General features: G+C 39.9%; 1 protein-coding gene across 2 annotated transcripts; it reads right to left on the reverse strand.

Annotated features, from left to right (window-relative positions):
- Window positions 1-1,983: 1,983 nt before the first annotated feature.
- On the reverse strand, window positions 1,984-22,875 carry TBC1D7 (TBC1 domain family member 7). Of its 2 annotated transcripts, XM_050891098.1 has the most exons (8): window positions 22,140-22,875; window positions 21,549-21,669; window positions 20,742-20,822; window positions 16,834-17,021; window positions 14,356-14,493; window positions 12,415-12,560; window positions 3,091-3,220; window positions 1,984-2,257 (listed from the first exon to the last, which is right to left on the reverse strand). In XM_050891098.1, exons 2-8 carry the CDS (start codon window positions 21,658-21,660, stop codon window positions 2,171-2,173), a joined length of 882 nt encoding a protein of 293 aa, XP_050747055.1. In that variant the 5' UTR covers window positions 21,661-21,669; window positions 22,140-22,875; the 3' UTR covers window positions 1,984-2,170. The 2 variants fall into 2 exon arrangements, with proteins under 2 accessions (XP_050747055.1, XP_050747056.1); XM_050891099.1 differs by lacking the exon at window positions 22,140-22,875 and having other exon boundaries at window positions 21,554-21,622.
- Window positions 22,876-25,749: the final 2,874 nt, after the last annotated feature.

A 25,749-nucleotide genomic window follows, 5' to 3' on the forward strand; every position in this document is an offset into this window, starting at 1 on the left:
TCTTTCTTTGTACATGAAACTGAAAAAGCTGCACACGAACTTCAGCTGACATAGAAGTGGAGCAGCATTTGAGGATCCATCCCACAGACACTGAAATGTTTAAGTAAAATTGCTGCTGCTCATGTGGAAACACGAAGATTTTTACTGTGAGGGTGACCGAGCACTGGCACAGGTTGCCCAGAGAGGCGGTGGAGTCTCCCTCCTTAGAGACATTCAAAAGCCGTCTGGACGTGGTCCTGGGCAACCGGCTCTAGGTGGCCCTGCTTGAGCAGGGGGGTTGGACCAGATGACCTCCAGAGGTCCCTGCCAACCTCAACCCTTCTGTGATTCCGTGAAAGTAGATCTCTGTCTCTCATCTGTGCAGCTCCGGGGCCTGCCTATTGATGGAGAAAGGCTTTTTTAAATTAAAAACTAAACCAAAAAAACATTTGGAGCCTTCAGTCAAATAGAGATTGGAGGAACACTCACTGGCAAGTCTGGAAGCAATAACACTAACTGGTACTTCTAATGCTGATTCAGTGCATGTCTCTTCACAGAATATGAGTTATTGATTCCCTTTCAGGACTGAAACTGCTAAACACCTTCACTGTCATCAGTGCTTGTTTTTTTTAATGCGTAGGTAACTTTGGGGTTTTTGTGAATAAGCTGTGCAGCCTGAGGGGAAAATGTTCAAATGGGTGATCTCTCAGACTGAACCCGCAGCCATTATTTGAAAAACCTGTGCACTGCATGTTACAGAATGCAGTGCTGTTATTCACAGAATGTATATGCTCTTCCCTATCCATGTTATCCAGCTCTTATGCCTACACTAGGAAAACAAGCTCCTATCTGAAGCGAACTAAATGGACTACACTACAGTGCAGACACCGCAATGGCTTTCAAAGCAGACACAAACATGCTTTTTCTGAACTGGGCGAACTCAGGCATTTCAGGAACACTAACAGCAGCATCTCAGAATCCAGCATAGATAATCTACCCAGGTTTTTAGGTGTAATCTGAACTGAGTCCCAACCTTCTCCAGCTAATGTGTCGGAAGGTAAACCTGACCTAGTTTAAAACAAAAGATAAGCTTCTAAAGCATTTCAAGTCTGCGCTACACTGAGTGCAAGCTCAACACACTCCTTCACATGCAATGAGCATACCTGGCACTTGGCATACTAAGCATCAATTTGAGTCAAGTAACAGCTAAAAGCAATACATTTTTATATACAATTCCCTGGTCTATGCAAGATTTAGAAATAGAATTTTACACTTTTACAAGAAAAAGATTAGTTCTCCAGCAAATCTCTACGTACGGCTAATCACTCTACTTTTACTTACATCGTGAATTACATTTCTGTATTAAATTTATTTTGAAATCTAAACCAAACAGGAATCAAATTACAACAACTTTGAGCCAAGCATTCAACAGAGGCATTGTTTATTACTGGCCTGTAATTCAGAATTATATTGACTCGTCCCACTGATTTTCTCCATACCTGCCCAAAGTTACATTTTAGGATAGGATAGCTCCACCTTCCTAGAGCATCTTCCATGAAGAACAAAGAAGGAGGTACAGCCATAGAGAGTTGGCTGACAGATAAAAAGAAAGTATTTTAAGACACTTTAGAAAAGCACATCACCCCTGGTCATTGTGATGTCCTCTACTTCAAACTTGTGATGCCTCTTCCTGAACATTTACCTGAAAATTTACAGTATTAATAGAGTACATTTACATTTCTAGCAAAGGCATGCTTGTTCACCAGAGAGTTCCAGCAGACTAACATTTAGTAAATTCACCTTAAAAACACCTCCAAGTAGTAACTAGTTGTATCAAGTATAAGCTGGCATACAAAAATATTTTTAAATTACAAGTAAGTCTATTTACCTTGCTTCAGGAGTTAGATTTACTTCCCCAAAAGCCAGAGAGCATACTGTGCAATCAGAATACTGTAGCTGGCTGGCCAAGAAACACTCTGGACATGATCACACCACCACTACGTATCCTCATTCCATCTGTATTTATTGAAAAATATTTACATATTGATCACTATGCTATTAGCTGCTTTAATAGCATTTTTACATAGAGGAGGTAATGAAGAACATCACACCAGGATGGGGGAAGAGTGGTAAAATGTCTTTTCAAATGTCTTTTTTTTTCCCCCCAAGCTGTCATAAGCAAAGAAAGTTCTCAGACTGAGTGTGCTGGAGTCCCACAGTGCGTGCGCCACAGATCAACAGCTTTGCTGACAATAGCATCAGTGTTGTCTTGAGGAATCTACAAAAGATCAGGGCAAGATGCCTTGTCAGAGTACTTTATTTGGACTGTTTTGTTTCAAATAAAGATTTTAAATTTCCAGCTCAGATTTTATCTCTTTATAAAAAAGAAAACAAAACTAGAATCCCATCTCCCTGCCCTACCATCCCACCATCCCTCAGTCCTACGTGCGCCATATTACCTCCAGGTTTTAGACAAAAAGCTTTTATTTACAAAACGGTAAGACGACCACCGAGGCATCTCACACTTCACACATCCCTAACCCGACATCAGGCAGAACTCATACTGGCCATCCATGACCACAAATGTATCTAATCTAACTAACCGAGGTTACGTTGGGATCCTACAACCCTGCTGTGATGCTTGTTACTATTCATAGAAGGAAAGTTCAGGGTCAGGTTCATGACCCCATCCTTACATCAACAGAAAACATACCTTGAGTCTATAGATTCACTCTCAGGCAAGGAGCAAAAAAGGTGCCAGAAACCAACCGTCTAAGGAGCTTCCAGAAAAATTAATCTAACATCATCTGCACTTACTTTCACAGAAAAACCCTTTAGTATCACAAGGGATATTGTCAAATCTGTACAAACATAGATAACACATTCCTCAAAGCCTAAAAATCATTTCATTCTATGAAAGCCCTACCTCCTGATAGAAAAAACTATTATTCTCACCCCTGCGCATTCTCTCTTCACCTTGGTACTACTACACCATTCTCAGTAAGTAATGTAATAGTATCTTACGGTATGTTTGCAACAGGCAAATGACTAAGGCTGAAACACACTTTTATAAGCCATAAAAGGTAATGCAAAGCACAATAGAGTACTTACATTTTCCAAAAACTGTGTGATCTTTTCTGCAGTATTCAGTGCTATTATCTTCATTTTAAAGGTTAATAATATCTCCACAGCGACAAAAACGAGAATCTTGCAGGACCCACTAATAACTTTGTCCCAAACTCTGCAAAAAAAAATGAAAAGGAATCACTAAACATTATTATAGTGCTTATCTGCTTATTTATCTGCTAGAACAGATAAATAAGATTGTACTGTCTTCATACAATCACCTTCTTCCGGATTATTTTTCTGAGTAACAGCAATGTATTGAATTATTTGGGTCAGTAAATAGAAGACATTTTATCAGCTCCTAAATCTGTACAGAGCGGAGTGATGGCAAGCAGTAATGTATTGATATAGTGTGTTCCTGTTTAGAAATGGAACTGTTTACAAGCTCAAATACAAAAAGCTAATCTTGTTTTAATAGCCTGAACTGTGACAACTATTCTACAGTGTATGGTAAAGGTGAGAATTTTTCCTAGTGCAAAAAAGGAAACAAACTTTATTAGCATGTCTAATAAAGACACTCTTCAAACAGTTAAGTAGCTGAAAATTCAAAAGGACATAATACTGAACTACTACATCTCAAGAAGCTAAATATTCCAGGTCATTGCTGTATGAGATACAAATATGATATATCAGCAGGATATAATCCATGATGTTTAAATTAGGCACCTATTAAGTCTTGAATCCATCCCACTGTGCACAGACTCTCTCAGAATTACCTAAGCACTCCTACCACTTGTATGAAACTGTACAAGGACCTCACACTTCTAACAAAACCTGAAGAGCAGGCCTCCAAAGGCTGCAAGTACTTTAGCAACAGAACTTTGATGAATATTAAAAGGGATCCACACTACTAGAACAGCCTGCAACAACTTGAAATCATCCTTCATCCAGCAGCTCTATCTCAGGCCCAACTCAACAGACTCGGGATGAAAGATTATCCAAAACCAGTGTGAAACCATCTGTCAGATGGCAGCTTTTATGGGCTTGCATTATTTTTAGTTCTTGAATTTTAAGAGCTGTGTCAGAAAGACTTTCTGAAGATTACCGTTCTTGCTCCTTCTGGGCACTTGTTAAAAGTGCTTCTCCTTCCAAATAAAAACATGGGGGACCAATATCACATAATATCCTCCATAATCTCTGAATACAGTAACACTAACTGGAAAACATCTTCTGCAGCCCACCTATAAACTTGGATCTATGGGTGTGCTTCTTCCAAAGACAACTCAATTTTTATATGACCTTGTCTCTCAGAAAAGCTTGCCCTTCAGCCTGGAGTGCCAGGAGAACACAACGCAGGCATAAAATGAACTTTGACAGCTGAAGAGTAGGTATCACACCTTTAAACAAGGAGTTAAGAAGTGAGAATCCAACAAAGAGCCATTAAGATGATTAAGGGACTGGAGCATCTCTCCCATGAGGAAAGGCCGAGAGAGCTGGGATTGTTCAGCCTGGAGAAGACAGGGCTCAGGGGGGAATCCCATCAATGTACATAAATACCTGAAGGGAGAGCGCAAAAAGGATGGAGCCAGGCTCTTTTCAGTGGTGCCCAGTGACAGGACCAGAGGCAAAGGGCACAAACAGAAACACAGGAGGTTCTCTCTGAACATCAGGAAGCACTTTTTCACCGTGAGGGTGACCGAGCACTGGCACAGGTTGCCCAGAGAGGCGGTGGAGTCTCCCTCCTTGGAGACATTCAAAAGCCGTCTGGACATGGTTCTGGGCAGCTTGCTCTAGGGGACCCTGCTTGAGCAGAGGGATTGGTTGGACCAGATGACCTCCAGAGGTCCCTGCCAACCTCAACCTTTCTGCGATTTTTTGGTGAAAAGCCTTTATAACTCCTAATGTGGAATGCTTGCTGCTGTTACACAGTGCTTATTTTTCACACTGACTCAAGTCAATTCTTTGTCAGTTTCTTAACCTTCTATTCACATAACTCTTTTGACACTATTTTCACGACCTCTCCATTCATCAAAAAATTTAGACTAGAATTTAACTTATAATGAAGAAATGCGGAAAAGAATACGTAAAATCCTCAGGACTATTCTTAAAAAAGAAGGAAACAAAGAAAAAACCCACATGGACAGATGGGAAAAAAGGCACTGCCAATTTCTTTCCCCTTTGCAATTTAGTTTTAATTCCCTGCCTCGCTATGACTAAAAAATGAATATAATTCCCATATGGACAGGAACAATAAATAATCCAAGATGAAAATGTTACTGTTTCCTTTGTGGTTAAAGCATCCCAGGACAAGCGATCACTGTAAATATTACACTGATGTTGAAGTCAGGTCTCGAAGCTTTAAGCAAGGCTATGAGAAAACTGAGATCACATTCCTGTTCCACACTGTACAGGTCATCCCTCTTCACTTCTAATACATTTTCCTTCACAAATGTGTCTGTTTAGAATGCAAGAACAGCTCCCCATGTGTTTCATGGGCATCAGAACTGTAATTATGAATGACAATACAGAGAGTAGCAAACCTCAATAACAGGAAAGAATTTTTAAAGTTCATATTAAAGCTCATGTTAATCTGAATACAAACTTACTAATCCTAATGTAAAATACCCAGCCTTCTTTCATTATTTTGCTTTCAAGTCTCCTGACTTCAGTCTCAATAATTACATTACAGTAGGTTACATTTCACACTCAGAAAACACTCTGTTTTCCTGCATTATTTAGTCTGATTCCAGAACAAAAGTTTTAACAATAGCAAAACAGATGCAGTATCTAAATCACCAGTGTCTAACAAGTTTTGAAAGAGGGTGCATAGCAAAGTGGATGAGATGTCAGCACTAACCAGCTGTGTCTGCTGCAGTATTCTTCCCCTTAACATTTCCAGCTATTGTTACTCTCAATGCAACTCCACCAGTGACAGCAATAGGGGAATGACTGTGTGACACTGTGATAAACAGACCAGCAGTCAGCACCTTGTCTATACCAGTAGAGCCAGGAATAGCTACACAAACTGTGTCAGAAAATTGTTTACTTAGAATGGAAAAAAACTCACAGCTGTTTCAAGGAAACACATATTTTGATGATTTTATTCTAATGTAGCAGCCTCTATACATTGTATCTCTATTGATGATAACATTATGTATCCTACTTTCACTTTTTAAATAACAACAAACACTTAAGGATCAAGTATACTGTCAGAGATTGCAACTTTTTACCCATTTTTTGATACTCCTAGAGATGGGAAAATTCTAACAGAAATGCCATGCAACTGTGCCTACAGCCATGGCACCTACTCAGGAATGCTAAAAAAGAAAGTATACACTAAATTCATTATGTTTTTTGTGACTATTATCCTCTGTGAAATATAACAGTATTCAATTAACCACAGGAGCACTCTTGTAGGTATTTCTTGAACCGTGAAATGGTAGTAACAACCACATGGAAAAATAAAAAGAAACAGGAAGCTAGGAAGGTAAAGAGCATGCCAAGGACTACGCAAATGAAGCCATTTACTTTTCACTGAGCTTTTTCTGTAGACAAGATACGACTTACTCTGTGTGTGCATGTGTGTGAAGGCATGGCATTCTCAAGGCAGCTTCTCAGCCTCTACACTACAGTGCAGTAGTATACAAAAAGCATCACAGCATTGCTGCTCTCTCTTTTTCTGTAATATTATCATTAATCTCACAGCTTTCTCCCCTAGGCTGCACAGTAAGCACACTCAACCTTATTCCCCGGTTCTGGTCCTCCAGTCATCCAGGCCAGAGATATGTAAAGAGAACCAATGCTTCCTCCTCTGCCTGCACTTCTGGGTGTCCTTCCACTGGTAACTGGGCATGGAGGGACATGATGAGGCTTGCACAAATCTCATCCTGATGTCATGTCGTGATCTTGTGCCTATCTGTTTCCAGAGCTGGGAAACAGCTCAACTACTTAGACAAAGGCAAATCAACTTAAGTTTCTCTATAGTAGTAGCCCACATGCACATTCTTAGGCCCTTCCGCTCCATAGTAAATTTAAGGCATTTTTCATATTTCTGTGGTTTCTACTAACAAATTACTTATTTTTAGGACGAGATGTAATTTATGCAGGACATGGAGATCACAGATGTAGAACTATAGAAGCCATATATTAATACAGGAGGTAGTGCCAGTTTGAAAGGCACTAGATTTCAGGAGAACTACCAAATACTTTGCCACAAACAAGTTACCAGAGGCTAATAACCTAACACCACCCCATCAGCTATTACAGTCCTGCTAATGCCAAGTCTTCAGTGCAGAATACAAACAATGTTAGTCAGGGGCATGATATATGATTGGCAACATTAGACCATAAAAAATGCCTGGCTTATTGACAATTATCTCCACAAAGCTGCAGTACTTCTGTTGTAGCTAGATCATCTGGGGTGACAGTGCTGGAATAAACTGGCAGACAAAGTGCCATTTTGCCTGTAGAGCTGAAGCCACAAACGGGACACCAAGCTTTAACAGCAGGGCTCTCCGGCTGAGGGCCCACACAGCACCATTTGAAAGTTCTTCATGCATGGGGCTTACTGAACAGATGACTAGATATGCTGTTGCAGAAACTGAGCAAATAGGGCAATGGTGAGTATGAAAACAAAGGTGTGATCTAGTTCTCTCCCTGTTTCAGAGACAAGTAAGCCTTTCTGTCTGTCTTGAGCCTGTGCTACAGGCTGGTTCATGTTCCAGGAAGCACCCTGTCTATATTCCAGGTGGGATACAGAGCCCTGAGGATACAGTGCCTTCAAAATGGCCAGCCTGCTCCTCTCTTTTACCAATGTGGCACCTTTAAGAAGTTTGTCAAGAAGCTTGTTGCATAATATGTCAAGTGTATTAGGGCAAGCAAAGACACTGTGTAAGCTCAAAGGAAAAGTTTCTACATGAAACCTGTCTATATATGTTTTCCAAGCCCATTTAAACTGATGCATAAATTTTACCTATGGTATAACTAGGAGAAGCGTGCTATAAAAGAGCATTTATACTGAATGACAAAGCCTGTGAGCAGTAAAGCTGGTATTATGCAACTTCATCTCACCATTATTGAATAACATTTCTGCATAGCATATACAAATCTTGTACACCTTAGAGAAAAAAAGAAAACCATGAAATTTAGATTTAGCTGCCTGGCAGAGAAGACTACAATTTATAGAAAGCAAGCAACCTCTCTAAGAAATACAGTGCTAAATCATAAGTTAAATTAAATCATAAAAGATAGAGCTCAGATCATCTCTCACTTGACAAAAAGTAAGTAAAACTCACAGGAGAATTGGAGACCTGTTTTCAATTCTCAGCAGTTCCAACACTGCCATTTGGATACATTTCAGATAAGCATTCGGGCTTCTAGATTCTAATCCAAACTGAATCTCCAAGCATTAATTAAGTTCATCTGTCACATGCTACCCATGAAGTATGTTATTTCCTTAGCAAATGAGGCCATTATGATTACAACTGAATAATTCAGAAACCTAAACTGGCAAGAAAAAGTGCACTTTTATCGTGTTCCCACAAGAACTGTTGGGAAAAGAGATTGCTGTGCCATCAGAACTACCAACACTGAAATTTGTTTTTACTCCAGAGTGATACAAAAAGCCAATATTTTGACCTTTTCAATGAAAAAAAAAAAGTATTTAAAAAATTCCAGGTCATCAAAATATTCTATTTCAGTAAGGTAAAACAGTATATGAGAATGCTAAACAGTACACTAACTAGACAAAATATTTTATATAAATGAACTAATTCAAAACGGTAGAAGTCTGAATCTAAAGATTCTGACAAGATGAAATATGAAATCAGAATCCTTCATCTACCTTTCTTCTTTTACACTATCAAGATGACACAGCTCCATAAAACATTCAATTTTCAACAGAAATTTAAAAAAACCCTGAATCTTCCAATAGCAAAACTGCTCTGATGCAAATTGCTCTTTCAGCTCTAGTCCTCAGCCATAAGACCTAATAGCAAAATTACATCACATAAGCTCTAAATAAAAATATCTCCTACAAGACATGTAAAGAGATTTCTAATGCAGTAGTTTGCAAAGGCTATTTCAGATCACAGAAGCCTACAGAAAAAAAGGCCTCAAGAGACTGGCAAGTCCCAGGTAGAACAGTCACTTCTACTGAGAGTAGTTTAAGTTTTGTGGCATTAAGTTTCATACAGAGAAAGCACAATGAAACAAGGTCAATCATTATCCACTGAAAGTAACCTACAAATGCAAATGTGAAAGAGATGCAGGCAAACCATACGTGTTCAATTGCTTTTAAGGATGTAACAAACATTTTATACATAATTTCTGTAGCCATAAAAGTAGTAAAAGCTTTTAACCACCACATCATGCACAACCACTACACAGAGATGACTATTTTGGAGCCTTATAGGTGCTTGATGAGAAGAACTTGCCATGTAAAAATTACCGTGCTGCACACAGCATAACACCTAAAGGTCTACTACCAAATCCTTAAGGTTTGGTTCAAAAATTTTTTTCTCTCAAACATATTCCCTGCCAACAGTAACACATGCAGAACCTCAAAGACCGTGGTATGACAAGACTAGAAAGCATGATTTCTAATCTTATAGCTTGTTCCCTAAAACCCCCTTATTTTCAGAAGGGCAAATAAACATTTTTAAAAACAGCTGTTTCCCACTTTCCTTCATGAAATGTGAAGTCCCAGATAAACAAGCAAGATTGCATTCACTATTCAGATTATGACCAACTTTACCACCATAAAGCATTTTCTACAGAGCATTTTACAAAGCTCTCTGTTTCCACGCTAGGTTCCTATACTAGCCACTGAAGTCCTGAAGGTGCTGGAGTAAAACTTACGTTGAACGTTGTTACTTCTCAAAGTTTTCAGGCAGCTGAAAATGAAACCATTGTTTTCTTTGTGCCACTTCCTGCTGAGCTATTAGCAACTCTTGTTAATGCAGAAAGGATAAGCTTCTCTACATCTAGCTTGAATTTTCTGCTTTCCAAGAGTGCTCAGGCAGCAAAACTAGAGAAATCACACAAGCTTCATTTCAAAAGCCCTTCAGTGAAGTGCCATGCACAAGAATTTTCATAGAATCATATAGAATCATAGAATGGTTTGGGTTGGAAGGGACCTTAAAGATCATCTAGTTCCAACCCCCCTGCCATGGGCAGGGATACCTTCCACCACATCAGGCTGCTCAAAGCCCCATCCAAATTGGCCTCGAACACTTCCAGGGATGGGGCATCCACAACCTCTCTGGGCAACCTGTTCCAGTGCCTCACCACCCTCACAGTAAAGAATTTCTTCCTTACATCTAATCTAAATCTACCCTCTTTCAGTTTAAAGCCGTTACCCCTTGTCCTATCACTACACTCCCTGATAAAGAGTCCCTCCCCATCTTTCCTGTAGGCCCCCTTTAAGTACTAGAAGGCCCCTATAAGGTCTCCCTGGAGCCTTCTCTTCTCCATGCTAAACAACCTCAACTCTCTCAGCCTGTCCTCATAGGAGAGGTGCTCCAGCCCCCTGATGATCTTTGTGGCCCTCCTCTGGACTCACTCCAACAGGTCCATGTCCTTCTTATGTTGGGGGCCCCAGAGCTGAACGCAGTACTCCAGGTGGGGTCTCATGAGAGCGGAGCAGAGGGGAAGAATCACTTCCCTCAACCTCTTAGCCATGCTTCTTTTGATGCAGCCCAGGATGCAACTGGCTTTCTGGGCTACAAGCGCACATTGCTGGTTCCTATTCAGTTTTTCATCCACTAATACTCCCAAGTCCTTCTCCACAGGGCTGCTCCAAATCCACTCATCACCCAGCCTGTATTTGTGCTTGGGATTACCCCAACCCATATGCAGGACCTTGCACTTGGCCTTGTTGAACTTCATGAGGTTCGCACAGGCCCACCTCTCAAGCCTGTCAAGGCCCCTCTGGATGGCATTCCTTTCCTCCAGCGTGTCAACCACACCACACAGCTTGGTGTTGTCAGCAAACTTGCTGAGGGTGCACTCAATTCCACTGTCCATGTTGCCGACAAAGATGTTAAATAGCACCGGTCCCAACACCGACCCCCGAGGAATGCCACTCGTCACTGGTCTCCAGTCAGACATCGAGCCGTTGACCGCAACCCTTTGAGTGCAACCATCCAGCCAATTCCTTATCCTCCGAGTGGTCCATCGGTCAAATCCATGTCTCCAATTTAGAGACAAGGTTGTCATGCAGGACAGTGTCAAATGCTTTGCACAAGTCCAGGTCCGCTTTTAAAAACTGGACAACCTATTTCTACCTGTAGAATCCTGATATAATGCACTATTTCATTAACTTTGTAATTCTCAACCTGCCCTAGTACTTTTTAAAATAAACATTCTGTCATGGTTTAACCCCAGCCAGCAACTAAGCACCGCACAGCTGCTCACTCACTCCCCGCCCCGCAGTGGGATGGGGGAAGAATTGGAAGGGTAAAAGTAAGAAACAAACTCATGGGTTGAGATAAAAACAGTTTAATAATTAAAAAGAAATAATAATAATTTTTTAAAATTGTAAGGAAAAGAGGGAAAAAAATAACAAAGAGAGAGGAAAATAAAACCCAAGAAAGACAAGTGATGCAAATGAAAACAACTGCTCACCACCAACCAACCAATGCCCAGCAAGTCCCTGAGCAGCGGCCCCCCTGCCAACTTCCACCCCAGTTTTATTGCTGAGCATGATGTCATACGGTATGGAATATTCCTTTGGTCAGTTGGGGTCAGCTGTCCCGGCTGTTTCTGCTCCCAGCTTCTTGTACACCCCCAGCCTACTCACTGGCAGGGCAGTGTGAGGAGCAGAAAAGGCCTTGACTGTGTAAGCACTGCTCAGCAGTAACTAAAACATCCCTGTGTTATTAACACTATTTTCAGCACAAATCCAAAACATAGCCCCACACTAGCTACTATGAAGAAATTTAACTCTATCCCAGCCAAAACCAGTACACAGTCCCAAAACCTTTTTCATCTAATGATAATACAGTATTATAATCACTCCCTAAGCAAGGATTTTGGTTAAAAAGCCTGAAAACTGACTACCATTCAGCTATCTATCACTAAGAGGGGATCTGGAGTTTTAACTCCTAGGAGGTATTAAGTGTCTAACAGAATCAGCCGCTGTATTTAACTCCATTCTTTTTTTATTTCAATGCGAGAAATGATCACACAGAGATTATCTTGCGTCAGTAACAAGTAGAATCAAATCCAATTTTATCAGTTCCAAGTCAACAATAAAGTTAACTCCATAACCTCACAGATAAAGTAAGGAAAGCTCTTTGCCTGCTAGTGATGACAAAAAGCTAAAACTACTATGCAGTTACAAACAGAAAGAAACAAAAGAGAACTTGCCTCTGTAAACTGGACTCAGGTAAAGAGCCCGCAAAACACTTTTTAAACCAAAGATCGTAAGGGAGTTTGCTCATTGCAGCACATGCTTTCAGATGCATCAGGAGTCTGTTATCTTCAATGTTCAAATACTGCTCCAGAATTTTTGGCTGAGAAAGGAATTGGAAAATTTTAGATAGCTCACATCACAGTACCCTCCATAGTTAACACACACTGTAAGACAAGAAATGTCTTAAAAATTCAGTTGGCATAAAATAACATGTTAAAACAATGAACTTGCATTGTTTTAACTAAAAACATCATGTTCCAAAATGCAAGTGTTCCTGATTTTTGCAATTAGCTAATTAAGTACTTAACTAAACAAACAACCTCAGGCTCCTTAAACTGCTGACCACTAGCAGAACTTCCAAAATATGCAGTATTCCCTAATGCAAGGAGGTGTTTGAGAGCTTAAGGCAATGCAGAGATTAAAGAGATTAAACACGCACTAATTACTGCTACCTTCGCAAGTAAAATTGAGTTTCATTCACCTCAAACCTAAGCGCCTTAGCACACATCAAAAAAAAGTCTACACACAATGCAGCAAAACCCAGAAAATCAAGTCTGAGAGTAAATCCCTGTGCAACGTATTAAAAACTGGACATAGATTTCTTGCTTGAAAATCCAAAGTATTTAGAAGCATAAACTTGTGGATAATTATCAACATAAAAATGTGGATAATTCTCATTTTGTTTAAATTCTAATGTAACACAATACACATTTTCATAAATTCAGGACTACCTATATGCTTTTTGTCATAATTAGGTAAACAGCTAATGACTTCAGCTGTCAAAGGGAGAAAACACTTCCTTTGTCCATATTCGAACATCCAGAGTCTTGGTACAATGTTTGTATTAAAACAAAAACTTAGGGAGGGCAACACTTGGCACTCTGTATGTAGTAAGAGCGCACACTTTCTTTAAAAATATTCCTCTGTCCTTTGAAAGGAATTACAGAAATTGGTACAGTTGAATGTATCGCCTCCAGCAACAGGAGGTGGGTTTAAAAAGTATTTCTTAGTTCCAAAAGAATAACAAAGGACATGCATAATTTTCTCCAATGAATTTTCATTCAGTGATTGCTAGTGCACAGGTACTCTGATACTTTTATCTCAGTGGATATTGTTAACTAAAAGTTTCTTATCTGTTAAGACTATATGAAGAATTACAAAAGCTTTTGTAATTTTTATAAGTATGCATTTTCTTTACAATCAAATTTTAATTTTATAAACGAGACAGAAATTCAAAATTAATATTCTATGACAGCATTTAAATGATCAGTGCCAAAAGAACTCTATTCCACTTTTTATTACAACTTAATTTGCCACATACTATTTTTGTGAAGACATAGTACCCTGCTCCATTTATAAAGCAAAACAATTGTGCTTTGTCTATCATCCAATGAGCAGCATAAGGATGCCAGAGATGCAGCCTAAAAAGCAGCAGACATGCATCAAGATGTTCTTAACTTTGTGACATTTTTAATTGTTTAAAATAAAGAAAATTCTTAAGTGACCAATTTGTGAGAAATATAATTCAACTAGATACAATGTAAGCTTTAGCTAACCTAAAAAGAAAGTAAGATGTAATTGAAAACTGCCATGTAGCAAACAAAAACAATTTCTAATGTTATGTTAGACAAAGTGTCCTACAGGACAGCACAATCACAACGCAAAAAGCACTCCTCCCATTTTCTCAAAACAGTTGGTGGAACAGAATCCAAGGGTGTCACCTCTGATGCTCCAGTTGTCTCCATATATTAATGCCTTCCATGACTGGCTCTCTTCACACCAAAAAAAAAAAAAAAAAGAAAAAAGGAAAAAAAGAAAGGGGGGTGGGGGGAAAGGAAAGGAACGAAAAAAAAAAGAAAAAAGGGTAAAAGAAAAAAAAAGTGTTTTTTCCTTACCAGTTGTTGCAATGAATCTTTGTGCTTGCTGTTCAGCTGATTCACAAAGCAACTGACAAGCCAATAGCATTCTATAGGATCCTCCACCATTTCCTCCATTGCTTTAGCAATAGCAAGAAACACTTCATCTTCAGGTTCCTGGAAAACAAAGCCAAAATGTGAACTACACAGAAGTACTGGACTATCTGATTTAAACTATTCTTATATTCCTCTTCCCTGCTATTTGGGAAAACAAACTGGAATCAAGGTACACAAAGAGCTGTTCTGACATTCATAAATAAAACATCGGGCAGCAGCTGCCTTATGGTGACAGATACGTATTAAACCAGAACAAATAATACTTGTCTTGCCTTTAAAACCAAAACATACAACAGGAGTTTGGAACAACTCTGATTCAAAGTTCTCAAATGCTCTCAAATGAGATAATGTTACATCCTAACAAGGTAGCGATAATCTTACTTCTATGCCCCACATTTTTATACTGCATAGCAGCAGAATTTTTCATCCTATTCCTTGCTAAGGGCCAAACAGGCCCCTCAAACACCTTTGTCATGGATGTTACAGTTACTGAAAAAAATAATGCAGCCATGAGCTGTACGCCTACCTTCAACATACAGAAAATCATTTGGTTTGAGATAAACATCTTCCTGGAGACAAATAAATACCTTTTCCAGGTGATGAGTATCTTATTCCCACAATACATGACCTGAAGCATGCGATGGGCATGCCGTCATCTTTTCTCCTAAGGATATACTTTCCTAACAGAAGTATCAGCATGCCTAAACCACAGCTAATGGTATGACTGCACATAGGGTAGATGGAGGTGAATTAACTCTAAACCAGCTAGACCTCATGCCAACAGCTAGCTCAGGAAGTGCCTAAACTGGTAAGATGCACAAGGAAAGGCTCTATATTTGCCCTGTTTCTTACAGTCTTCCTTATGCAGGCAGTACTGACTACATTAAGAGGCAGGGTAACAAGCCAGATGTGTATCCACAGTCTGATCTACTGTAACCATCAGCAGCAGTAAGCTATAGTATCACAGGCTTTTGCACAGATTACAACTCAGGCAAAACATGTGGATAGTCTAAATATTACTGGGATATACCTCTGCTACACAGACTGCTGCAATACACACATACCCCTACTTAAACTCTCTGCTTTCAGATGCACAAAACATTTAGCAGACTTCTGTGATTTGTGACTCAAACATTTCAAAATATTTAGACCAATCCAACATCATCTTTATACTCCCTCTGCCTCCACAATAAAACATCTGCATTACTATCAAGCAGTAATCTATTGTAAGTTTAAGGGGACCATTACTGCACTAAAAACAGGCTGGCATAGAGAACAAATGCTTTCTGCAGCAAAAAAAACCCGTAAGTTAGAGGACTAATAACTGTGGATCTGCTAAACACCATCTCTATGAAACCCCATCGCAGTACTGAGAGTAGCTAGTGCTCTGGGATGCACTGACAAAACACTTGCTCAGAAAGCAATACCGCTCTAGAAGGGATGAATTTTCAGCCCACTGGGTCACATGCCAAGATCAAGGAAATTTCTCTACAGGAAACTTGCAGGGTAGGATGGCCACGTTCCTAGGCAATGGTAAGGGTGAGAAAAAACTCTCCCTCCTCCAACAAGAGAATGTTGTATATAATCCTCCAGTCCAAAATATTACTGAATTTTCCACGTTAACTTTGTTTAACCTTTTTTATTATTATTTTTAACTTTAAGTTCTTATGTCAAATTTTGTTATTACAGCTGAAAAATAACAAAGTAAGCTGGGCTAGAGTGAACACGGATAAATTAACATTAAACACAGGATAAAACCCACTTCAGAAAGTCCCATGGCTCCTTTCATCACCTCCTCTTTCATAGAGGCTTATATGTAAGATCCACACATTGTTCTTATCACCACACTACAGACTTACTATCAAAACACAGACTCATTTAACCATATGTGAGTACACTGTAAGCTAGAGAGTACATGCATTACCTGACAGAAGCCTGGATCAGTTCAGACTAACAGAAAAAGGAGGTCACTACATTAAAGTCTAGATTTAAAAACAAATAATTTAAATATATGATGTAATTTGCAATAAATCGCTGCTCGTACTGGCTCTGAATTATCCTTGTTCCTGGACATTTAAGAATCTATGAGTTCTGATAAGATATGTCACTTTCATTTCAGTGCTATAAAGAAACTGAAGTGTATTAGAGTACAAAAGGCTTGAAGCCTAGCAGGCAAAATAGACAGAAGAGATTTTAAGGCATAAAATCTTACATAAGTACTTAGGGGAAGAAAAAAAGAAAAGCACTTATTTTATATTAGTACTTCTCTGTTTTCCATTCACCTTACTTTGTCTATCTACATGCATTTGTGGGGCTACTTGCAGTTCAGTTTCTCACAGGTTTATAGTTTGAAGTTAAATAAAATACTGTATTTAAAAGACTGTTAAAATGACAACTGACCAATGGAAAAGCCACGTTTCGAGGCAATTTTCCTGATTCCAGTTGATGTATGCGGAGGAAAACATCTACCTGTGGGGTAGAATCATTAATAAAACGAATTACACGAAGAGCATGGTGTACATCCCAGTACTGATCCTTCCGGTACTTCATCACCAAAGCATGAGATTCATGGTGAGGAGGAATAATTCCTAAAAAAAAAAAACAACAAAACCAAACAAACAAATAAACAAATCAGAAAAAAAAGATAAGCAACTGTAAAGAGAAAAAATAGAGCACTCAAACTCCCTTTCCAAGAGATCTGCCTAAATTCAATTTCTACTGCAACTCCAGCCTACAGAAATGTAGGACCTGGCACTGCAGTTTGTTTATAAACTTGGTCAAAGAATGCAGGGAGAAAATTCTACAAAATTGGAAGTCAATGGACCAACAAAGCATTTTAGCATTATATTTATAAAAACAAATTTCATATGTTAACTGAGTATAGGCAAAATCTGCCCTTAGACTATTGTTTCTCAAGCTCTTCTACAAGGTTTTCAGCCAATGAACGCTAACTCTTTTGTATACCACATCAGTGTGCTGATAAGAAATGTCATTGTTGGGATAGATGAAAAATAATTTAATTGGTTTATTCTCCCTCTCCAACAACCCTTCTTTATTTTTAAATTGTGAATCTTACTTGTTTATATCTACCTGTAGTTTTTAATACAGTACTAGTTGTGTATTTGTGCTCAGCTTCCATTTATTTTGAAAACAAAGTGGATGCAGAATGATTTTTATATACGTTAGCTCTTCATTTTCTCAAATTCTACACTTTGTCTGAGATGACCAGAGAATATATATGTGCAATTAACTAATGCAAAGATACTGTACATTCCAGTATTATTTAATTTACTGTTAGATCTCTGCCGGAAAATTCTTTACTTACTGTATCGTAGACTAATCCTCTCTAAAACAACATTCAGAAGCAAAATCAATCACACAGGTTGAATCAGTTACAGAGTAAAACTTAAGAATACCACCCAAACACTTTGCAAGGTAACGTTTTTTTACTTTCTTAGCACAACAAAAATATTTTTTCTAGTTTCCTAGGAGGCAAAATAAAAAATGAAAAAAAGTATGTAAGTAGAGAGGCAGAGAAAATCAAGCTGTTTATGATCTCCAGAAGAGATGCTCAACATTTCACTCAATCCTTCCCCTCACTCAAGACTCAATCTTGCCATGCACTGATGTTCACAACAAAACTGTCACAGGCTTCAACAGAAGTAAGATCTTACATACACCAAAGCAAAAAAAAAATGCCACTTCCATATCACTAGTGGAGCAGAATTTTTCCTGTTGTAGAAATCCATGAGAACAAAGTATTCTTCAAAAATCAGTTCTGAAACAGGCTACCTGCTGCTTTTATCTCTCATTTAAAGAAAAAAATATTCCTGCCAAGTGTTAAACCACGAAATGGCTGAGTTTTAGTAGGAAGCACATCAGACAGAAAATTATCTTCTATTTTCCAACTGCAAACCTGTCTGCATTTCAAAAGCTGGGACACAGCAAGACATTTTTCACGTTATGCAAAAACAGAGTCAACATCATGACTTTGTATGTACATACTGCCAACTGCCTTCCTCAAAGACAGAAGACTACCTTAGGCAGACAGAAAAGAAGCTTGAACAACACAGGGATGTCTAGAAAACATCAGGAGTCATACTTGAACAGGAAGTTAACAGAGACATCGCTGACATGCCATGTAACCTGGGACAGCATCAAGCCTTGGTATGTGTACGAGATAATTTTGCTGACAGGATAGAATCCCTTTTGTTAAACTAGTAACATTATTTAGAGGAGATGTAACACCTCCCACCAGAAACGGACTGGGCTGTTGTTCCAATCATTTAGGGAGAGATATTTTGCATTGCCCTTCTGAATATCAGCTTTTCTAACGAGTGTTAACACTGAGATGCAGCATAAGAAAAGTCCTTGTACCTCTGTCCACGCAAGGAGTATACAGAATGACAGTATGCGTACTTGAAATAAATCACTCTGGGTTTAAAATACAAAATCCTTTAAAAAAATCAATATAGTTTTCCATACAGTTAACTCAGAAGGTGTTTTGTGTTATCATATGATTCACCAATCATCCTATCTAGAACAGTCAAAGATAGACCACTGGCTCTGCAGTGAGCTACAAGTTTGCCAAGAGACTGTATTTTGCTATTATAATTTTGGCTGAAGGATCTTGTACTGAGTTACTTGTCTGAACCTCCTACACTACATTTCCTACTACTAATTTTTTAAAGGATGCTGACTACTTCACCAGGGCCCAGGGTACAAGAATCTTTTTCATCCTAAAATTAGTACTCTAATGGCAGAGGCTTTTATCAAGTAGGATTACTCTGTTAGTTCAATGATCAATACCAAGAACTTCACGTTTTATAATTAGATCTTGCACCTTCTGCACTGTTCCTTTACCACCTCTCCAGAAAAAAAGGCTTACAAATCCAAATAATCAGGAACATGAAGCCACAATTTTTAAACTGCAGAAAATTGGAGGGAAAAAAAAGAAGAACAAAAAATTAAGAATGTTTAAAACTCAGCTAAAACTTTCTGATACATTACTTCAAACTCCAGACACTATAGTGGAACATGGGGACCAAGAAGGGAAACAGAAGACATTTACTTGAACATTGTTCAAGATCATGGCACAGCCTAAGATAAATAAACATCATAAAACAGAGAAAAACTGTTCTGTAAGATACTCATTCTGAGGTAGGAGTCACCAATCTTCCTGACGCTGAATCACATGCCAAAATCTTCATATAAGAGATATATATGGGCTCTGTATCACATATTCTGGAAAGCCAAAGGACAAAGAAGTAGGAGGATAGCTCACAGACAGCAAAAGACAGCAGCTTCCAAGCCAATCTGCAGACTAACACTGCTGGTCTCTCCCTGATGAAACAACATTTCCAATATCAACACCCTTCGTGCCAGCACAGCCCTGGTAACACAAGACTGAGCATGGGAGCCACACTCAAGCTTTTCAAAAGTGGCACAACGCTCCACCACCAACAGTATGGCAAATCACATTTCTCTTCCAGAGATTCAGTCAGATGATGTACCTTCACACTCAATCTGGCAGTGTTTCTCTACATGCAGCAACTCTAAGGGAAACCCCAGATACCTTGTCAGGGTCAGAACTCCTGGACCTTCCACCACTCCTCCTGTCTCCAAGTGACATGACCTCGCATCTAGTAAACCCAACTCACTTGACCAGTTACTATAAAGTCATTAGTACTTTTGAATTAGTCATCTGACTAACGCACTTCAAGGAAAATAGAAACTATTAATGGTGGGTTTTTTATGGTTTCTGGGGATACTGTAATTTGTCTCTGGCCTCATAACTCCTTCAATCACAAATACAACTTAAAGCCAGAAGGAAAACCAAAAGAAACCAAGATTTTATAGAACACAAAGCTTCTCTTTAGAATAAACATCCATTCCATGCCTTGGCCAGTTTTTTTAAGTTTAATCATAGCTTTACTTCAACTTAATTGTCTGTTACTTTAGGAACAGAACTGAGTATCTTATCAGGAATCAGTGATTTATTACAATCCACCTTTCAAACCCATTTTATAAATTTACTTGGATAATGTTACAAAGTTAAATATAGAAACACACTCTTCTAGGTACACTTCAGCAAAAGTTCTCAAAAACTATGCATGGAATACTGTTTTATAATTGCTGTTGTGCATCCTAGGTGGATACAAAAATAGGCTAAACATGTATCCGTAGGCAAGGTAGTACAGAATAATCCATGTTATTAACTCTCTAAAAAAAAAAAAAAAAAAACCAGAAAAAATACACCTTCCTTCATACTCATTTCTACAGAGGATCACAGATGTTATATTTCATACCTAAAAGCACTTTCCACACCAGTATACGATACATGGATGGGAGAGGAAACCTTTGACTAAATGTGCAAAGCTTCTCAATATCTGTAGAGAAATAAAAAGGGGAAAAAAAAATTAAGGTAAATTTAAAGATAATTATAAATAGGTTTGAGTCTCTGATCTACTTCAAGTATGACAAATCCTTAGCTGCAGACTGAAATCCCCACTTTCATCACACATTATCAACAAATGCTTTTACTGCTTCAGTTGAGAACAGAATGTGCCCTATAAACTGCAACAACTTTGAAAAATATAGACATTGGCTTGATTTACAATAAAACTACCCTAGGTTTCACCAGGAAGAAACTGTGCCATTTTTATAGACCTTTTGTAAATCGTGTTGCTATGTCAAAACAATTAAAGGCTTTGTTAAAGGGACAACATTTATCTTTCTGTTCTGTTAGAGATGTGGCACTCCTCAGGGACCAACAACAATAACAAAATCTTCATTGTTTTGAGGTTAGATGGAATTAACAGCATGAGACGATATATTTTCAGATTAAAACTGCTTTCATTAAAAAACTTTTAGTTTCTTGGGCATAGAGAATGAGAGAAGGAAAAAAAGAAACAAGCAAACAGACATCTTTAATAGTTTTAAAAATCAGATTTTCAGATCTTCGAAACTCAAAGGACTACTAGTAATAATAGAGATTAGTGGTAAAAGATGCAAAACTTAAATAAGCACTAAGCACAGCAGCTAAACATTTTCTATTATTCCCTCCCCAGCCCCATATGACCAAAGTAATAGAGGAAACAGTGAAATCAACTTGCCCAACCGGTCATCTTTTAACAGAATTTCCAGTGACTTCTTTTCTTCAACTCCACGAAATCCCACTTTTTCATAATACACTGAGCGAAAGTTTCTCTGAGAGTCATCAGCCATGATTGATTCCTTTTGGAGAAACAGTAATCCCCCTTAAGACTTACAAGAATACATTCCTATTGTGTTAAGGTCAAGCATTTTTGCACACTGATAAAAGCTGACTGCCTATGTTTCTATAGTATTAATAAACCCTACAGAATATGAAAATCTTCCAAGATTTTTTTCATCATATGCTAACAGAGACAATCATAAAAATAACTGAATCTAAACAAGGTCTAAAGATATCCAATTTCCAAATGAAACACAGGGATTTTTAAAATTTTTTTGTTCCTGTAGTAAATTATACTACTTTTCAAAAACTTTCAAAAAACAACAACAGAAAAAATGCCAGAGAGGAACTTAGTCTTTTATGTGATATCGTCTATTTCAAACCCAATATAAAAAATACAGTTAAGAGTCTGACAAAATTTTGGCTACAGAAACCCTCATCAAGTACAACTGTTACCCAGATAAGTAAAATCATCAGGTTTCATACTCACCAGACAAGGTAACCAGAAGCAAGGACAAGCCAATGTTGGCCTCAGTAGCACAGGGGTGACAGGAAAGAATAAGGCTAGGTATGTAGGTTTGTTCTTAAGCTGCAGCTTTGAATTAAATATTCATGTTGTTATCAGGTGCTGTAACAGCCACAGTCGTGAGCTTGTTATTCCAGTACTAAAAAGAAATAAATGTCTCGTCCCTATACTGGAAACAATGGTAAATTGCAGTGAGTACTCTATGTTTCATAACAAATGTAATTGGCATTTCAATTCAGTTTAACAATCTAAATATCAATTCTCTCTCCTCTGCAGGCTTGCAAATATGAGAAAGTTCTGTTTTGTAACTCAAAGGACTAAAATAAATCTTAACTTTTATGCTCAGTGACAGCAGCAAAATTTGGAGAAAACTAATTTGAGTGAGGAGCAATGGGTGAATGATGCATTGAAAAGCTTTTCTAGTTAAATTCTTCTTTTCCTTCCTGAACCAAAGTACGCATCAGGAGCAAAGCACTTGCAGATATAAACAAAGGCCACAATTTTGCAAAGAATGCACGTATTTAAATTCGTATATCCACTAGGCCTATTTGCGTTTCAAATTAAGTCCATTTTTAGTGCTTTGTAGGATCAGGGCCAAGACCGGACAGAAAAATATAAACCAGCAAAGGACTGAATTAATGCTTTCTGAGATAGGTCAAATACTATCTCAAAATCAGAGAAAAAATATTTATATTACTTGCAAGATATTCCAGTTGTGCACTATCCTTATGAAAATGACTGTGATGTTCATGTATTGTGCATTTAAGGGTCCAGTGATCAGTCTTTACTACTTATATCACAGCTGTGTCTAAAAGCAGATTTATGATGCTATAGACACTCAACTACATTTAAAATATTTGAAATTTTTTAACTCTGAATTTAATATGTGCTATTCAGAAAACTTTTAGCCTGTACCACTTGTGGAAAGCTGACAGTAGAGTCACAGAACAGAAACAGTATCATTTGAAAAATAACAGCATGACCTGTAAGAAAGGAATGCTATTTTAATAATTTTAAACTATCACTATACCAGCATTACATTTTCTTTACTCAGTGGAAAAAAGGAGGAACACTGTTTCCTCCCTCCCTCCAAATTTAGGATATATATTTTCATGTTAGGCAAACAACCAATGTTCCAATCTTCACAGATATTGTCAATAAACTGGAAAAATGAAGGGGGAAAATAAATCCCTAGCCAGTTCATTGGAAGCGTTCTGTACAAAAGAGTACAATTAACTCATCCTGTCTTCAAAGATTAATGCATTTTCGGCCTTAATAGCACTTTTCATCATATTACTAAATTTCACGCCAGGTGATTTTAACAGCAGTAAAGAGCCAGACATGACGCCAACGCACTTCTGCCCATTTACAGAGGGCCCTCCCTTGCACAGACTAAGCTAAACTTTGGGCGCAGCCTTTGCAGGCCGAGCAGCACCGCTGGCACGGCCGGCCTCGCCGGAGGGCAGCGACAGCCCTCGCTTACCCCCTACCCGGCCCGTACAGCGGCCTCGCCACCGTTCCGGGCTTTGGGGCTGCAATACCCGGTCTTTGTTACATTTCTAAAGGAAAACACGGATACATTTGGGCGCAGGATCATTTACCCCCCCCCGGAAACCAAACCGCCAGCTTACGGCCACCCCTCTCCCCACACGCACACGCATCCCCCCTCCCGTGGGCGAGGCGGGGCAGAGACAAGGCAGAGACAGGGCACCCCACACACCCTCCCGCACGCCCTCCCTCGCCCCCTCCCTGCCCGTGCACACACGCTCGGGGGCAGAGGCTCCCCACCGGAGCCCCCGCGGGCGGTGGCCAGGGCGGCGGGACGGGCTGGCGGACTGCGGAGAGCCAGCGGCGGAGGGGGGGGGGGGCAGAGGGGCCGTGTCACGGCGACCCCGCGGCAGAGCCGCGCCGGGAGCGACGGCGAGGCCCTGGGGAAGAGCAGGGGCTCGGGAAAGGGGATGAGAGCGGCGCCGGTGACAGACGCCCGCCCGCGAGCACCGGGACCCCACCGCCGCCCCCCAGCACCTACGGCAGGCGGGCGCGGCCCGCGGCGGAGCGCTGCGCGGGCTCGAGCGCATGCGCAGGCCCTGTCCCGCCCCAGCGGCGGCGGGCGGCAGCGGCGCGGGGCGGAGCGCTCGGCAGCCCAGGCCCTGCCGGGGGGGTGGGGCCCCAGCTCAACGGAAGGGCCACGTGCTCAACGGTCGGGGCAGGCGCCGGCGGGCGGTGCCGGTTGCACCCTGTGCTCCTTCCTGACAGGGGGCGCAGGCTGTTGGAGGCGTTGGTGCTGTCTGTCAGGCTTCCCCGGTCTCTCGCGCATCTCGGTCGTTCTCCCCCTCAGTGCTGGCTTCCCCCTCCTTGCTCCTCCCCACATTTCATGGGGCGGCTTCGCGTACGCTGAGGGCTGCCAGAGGAAAACAGCAGCACCTCCGGTACGCCTGTGCCAAGGTGACACCGGAGGTCTGGGCGCTTTCACAGAGCAGGCTGTGCCTAGTATGGAGTTACATAGAGCAGTGATCCCGAAAGTACAGTGCTGCACAAGACCCACCGATAATGCTCGTCGATAAGGGAATAACTCTTAATGCTGAGGCCATGAAGAATAGCAAAGAATGATATTGCTCGCACTGTATTATTTACTGTAATTGGTATGCTTAGCATTTTGGCCCATCCACTGTGACATCTAGGGACATTTTACTCAGAATAATCTCTAGGAAGCTAAGTGCATTTTCCAAAACCAAGATTTGCTCTGACACATGTGAGCAAAGTACTTGATGCTAAAACTCGCACCCCTCAAAACAGATAAAGGAGCTCGATCTCACTGTTGGAAGCCAACACGCAAAGATCAACCAATGCTGCCAAAACCATGGGACGTCAAACTAATAGTGTGGTTTTATTTGGGGTTTTTTGTAGTTGGTGGTATATTTTTATTCAGCTCTTTGAGATCTTGCCAGCCTTTACCTGTACGATTGCAAGGACTAGGCAGCTGCTTTTAATAGGAGCTGACTTTTCAGCTCATGGCCCCTTTCCAGGAGCAGAAGCTTGAACAAGACAACCATCAAACACCTGATTTAGCAACACCAAGTTTTCAAAGTACTAGAGCCCTCCACGACAGCTTCTTAGGTTAAAAGTGGCCTATTTTCAAATGCACAGAACATCCCATTATTTTAATCTTGCCCAATGCTTTTGAAATGCCAAGGGGAAAGCACGCTGTTGCAGAATGGACAGGCTTCTGTTGAACCCAATTCACACAGGAGTGTTTCTGTTGAGTCAGTGCAAGGCCTAGCAAATATGTTTCTTGAAGTAATTCTGTACAGCAGCAGGTGGCAGGCTGGTGCCATTTCTTGTCATTTTTGGCTTCTTCAACTCAAATACGTCTTTTCTCGATAGATGGCACTTGGCTCTGGATGAGATCTGTTTGGTGCTGTTGGGAGCTAACCAGTATCACAAGGTTCAGAAAACAGCTACTGAAATTCAATCAAATCGCTATCATTTTTATTTATTCACTTTTGGCCTTGTCAAGATGTATTATGTAGCTATTGTGGTGCTCTAAAAAAGGCTGAAGGTAGCACAATTTATT

This window comes from Gymnogyps californianus, chromosome 2 (genome assembly GCF_018139145.2).
Source record: "Gymnogyps californianus isolate 813 chromosome 2, ASM1813914v2, whole genome shotgun sequence".
Classification (NCBI taxonomy): Eukaryota; Metazoa; Chordata; class Aves; order Accipitriformes; family Cathartidae; genus Gymnogyps; species Gymnogyps californianus.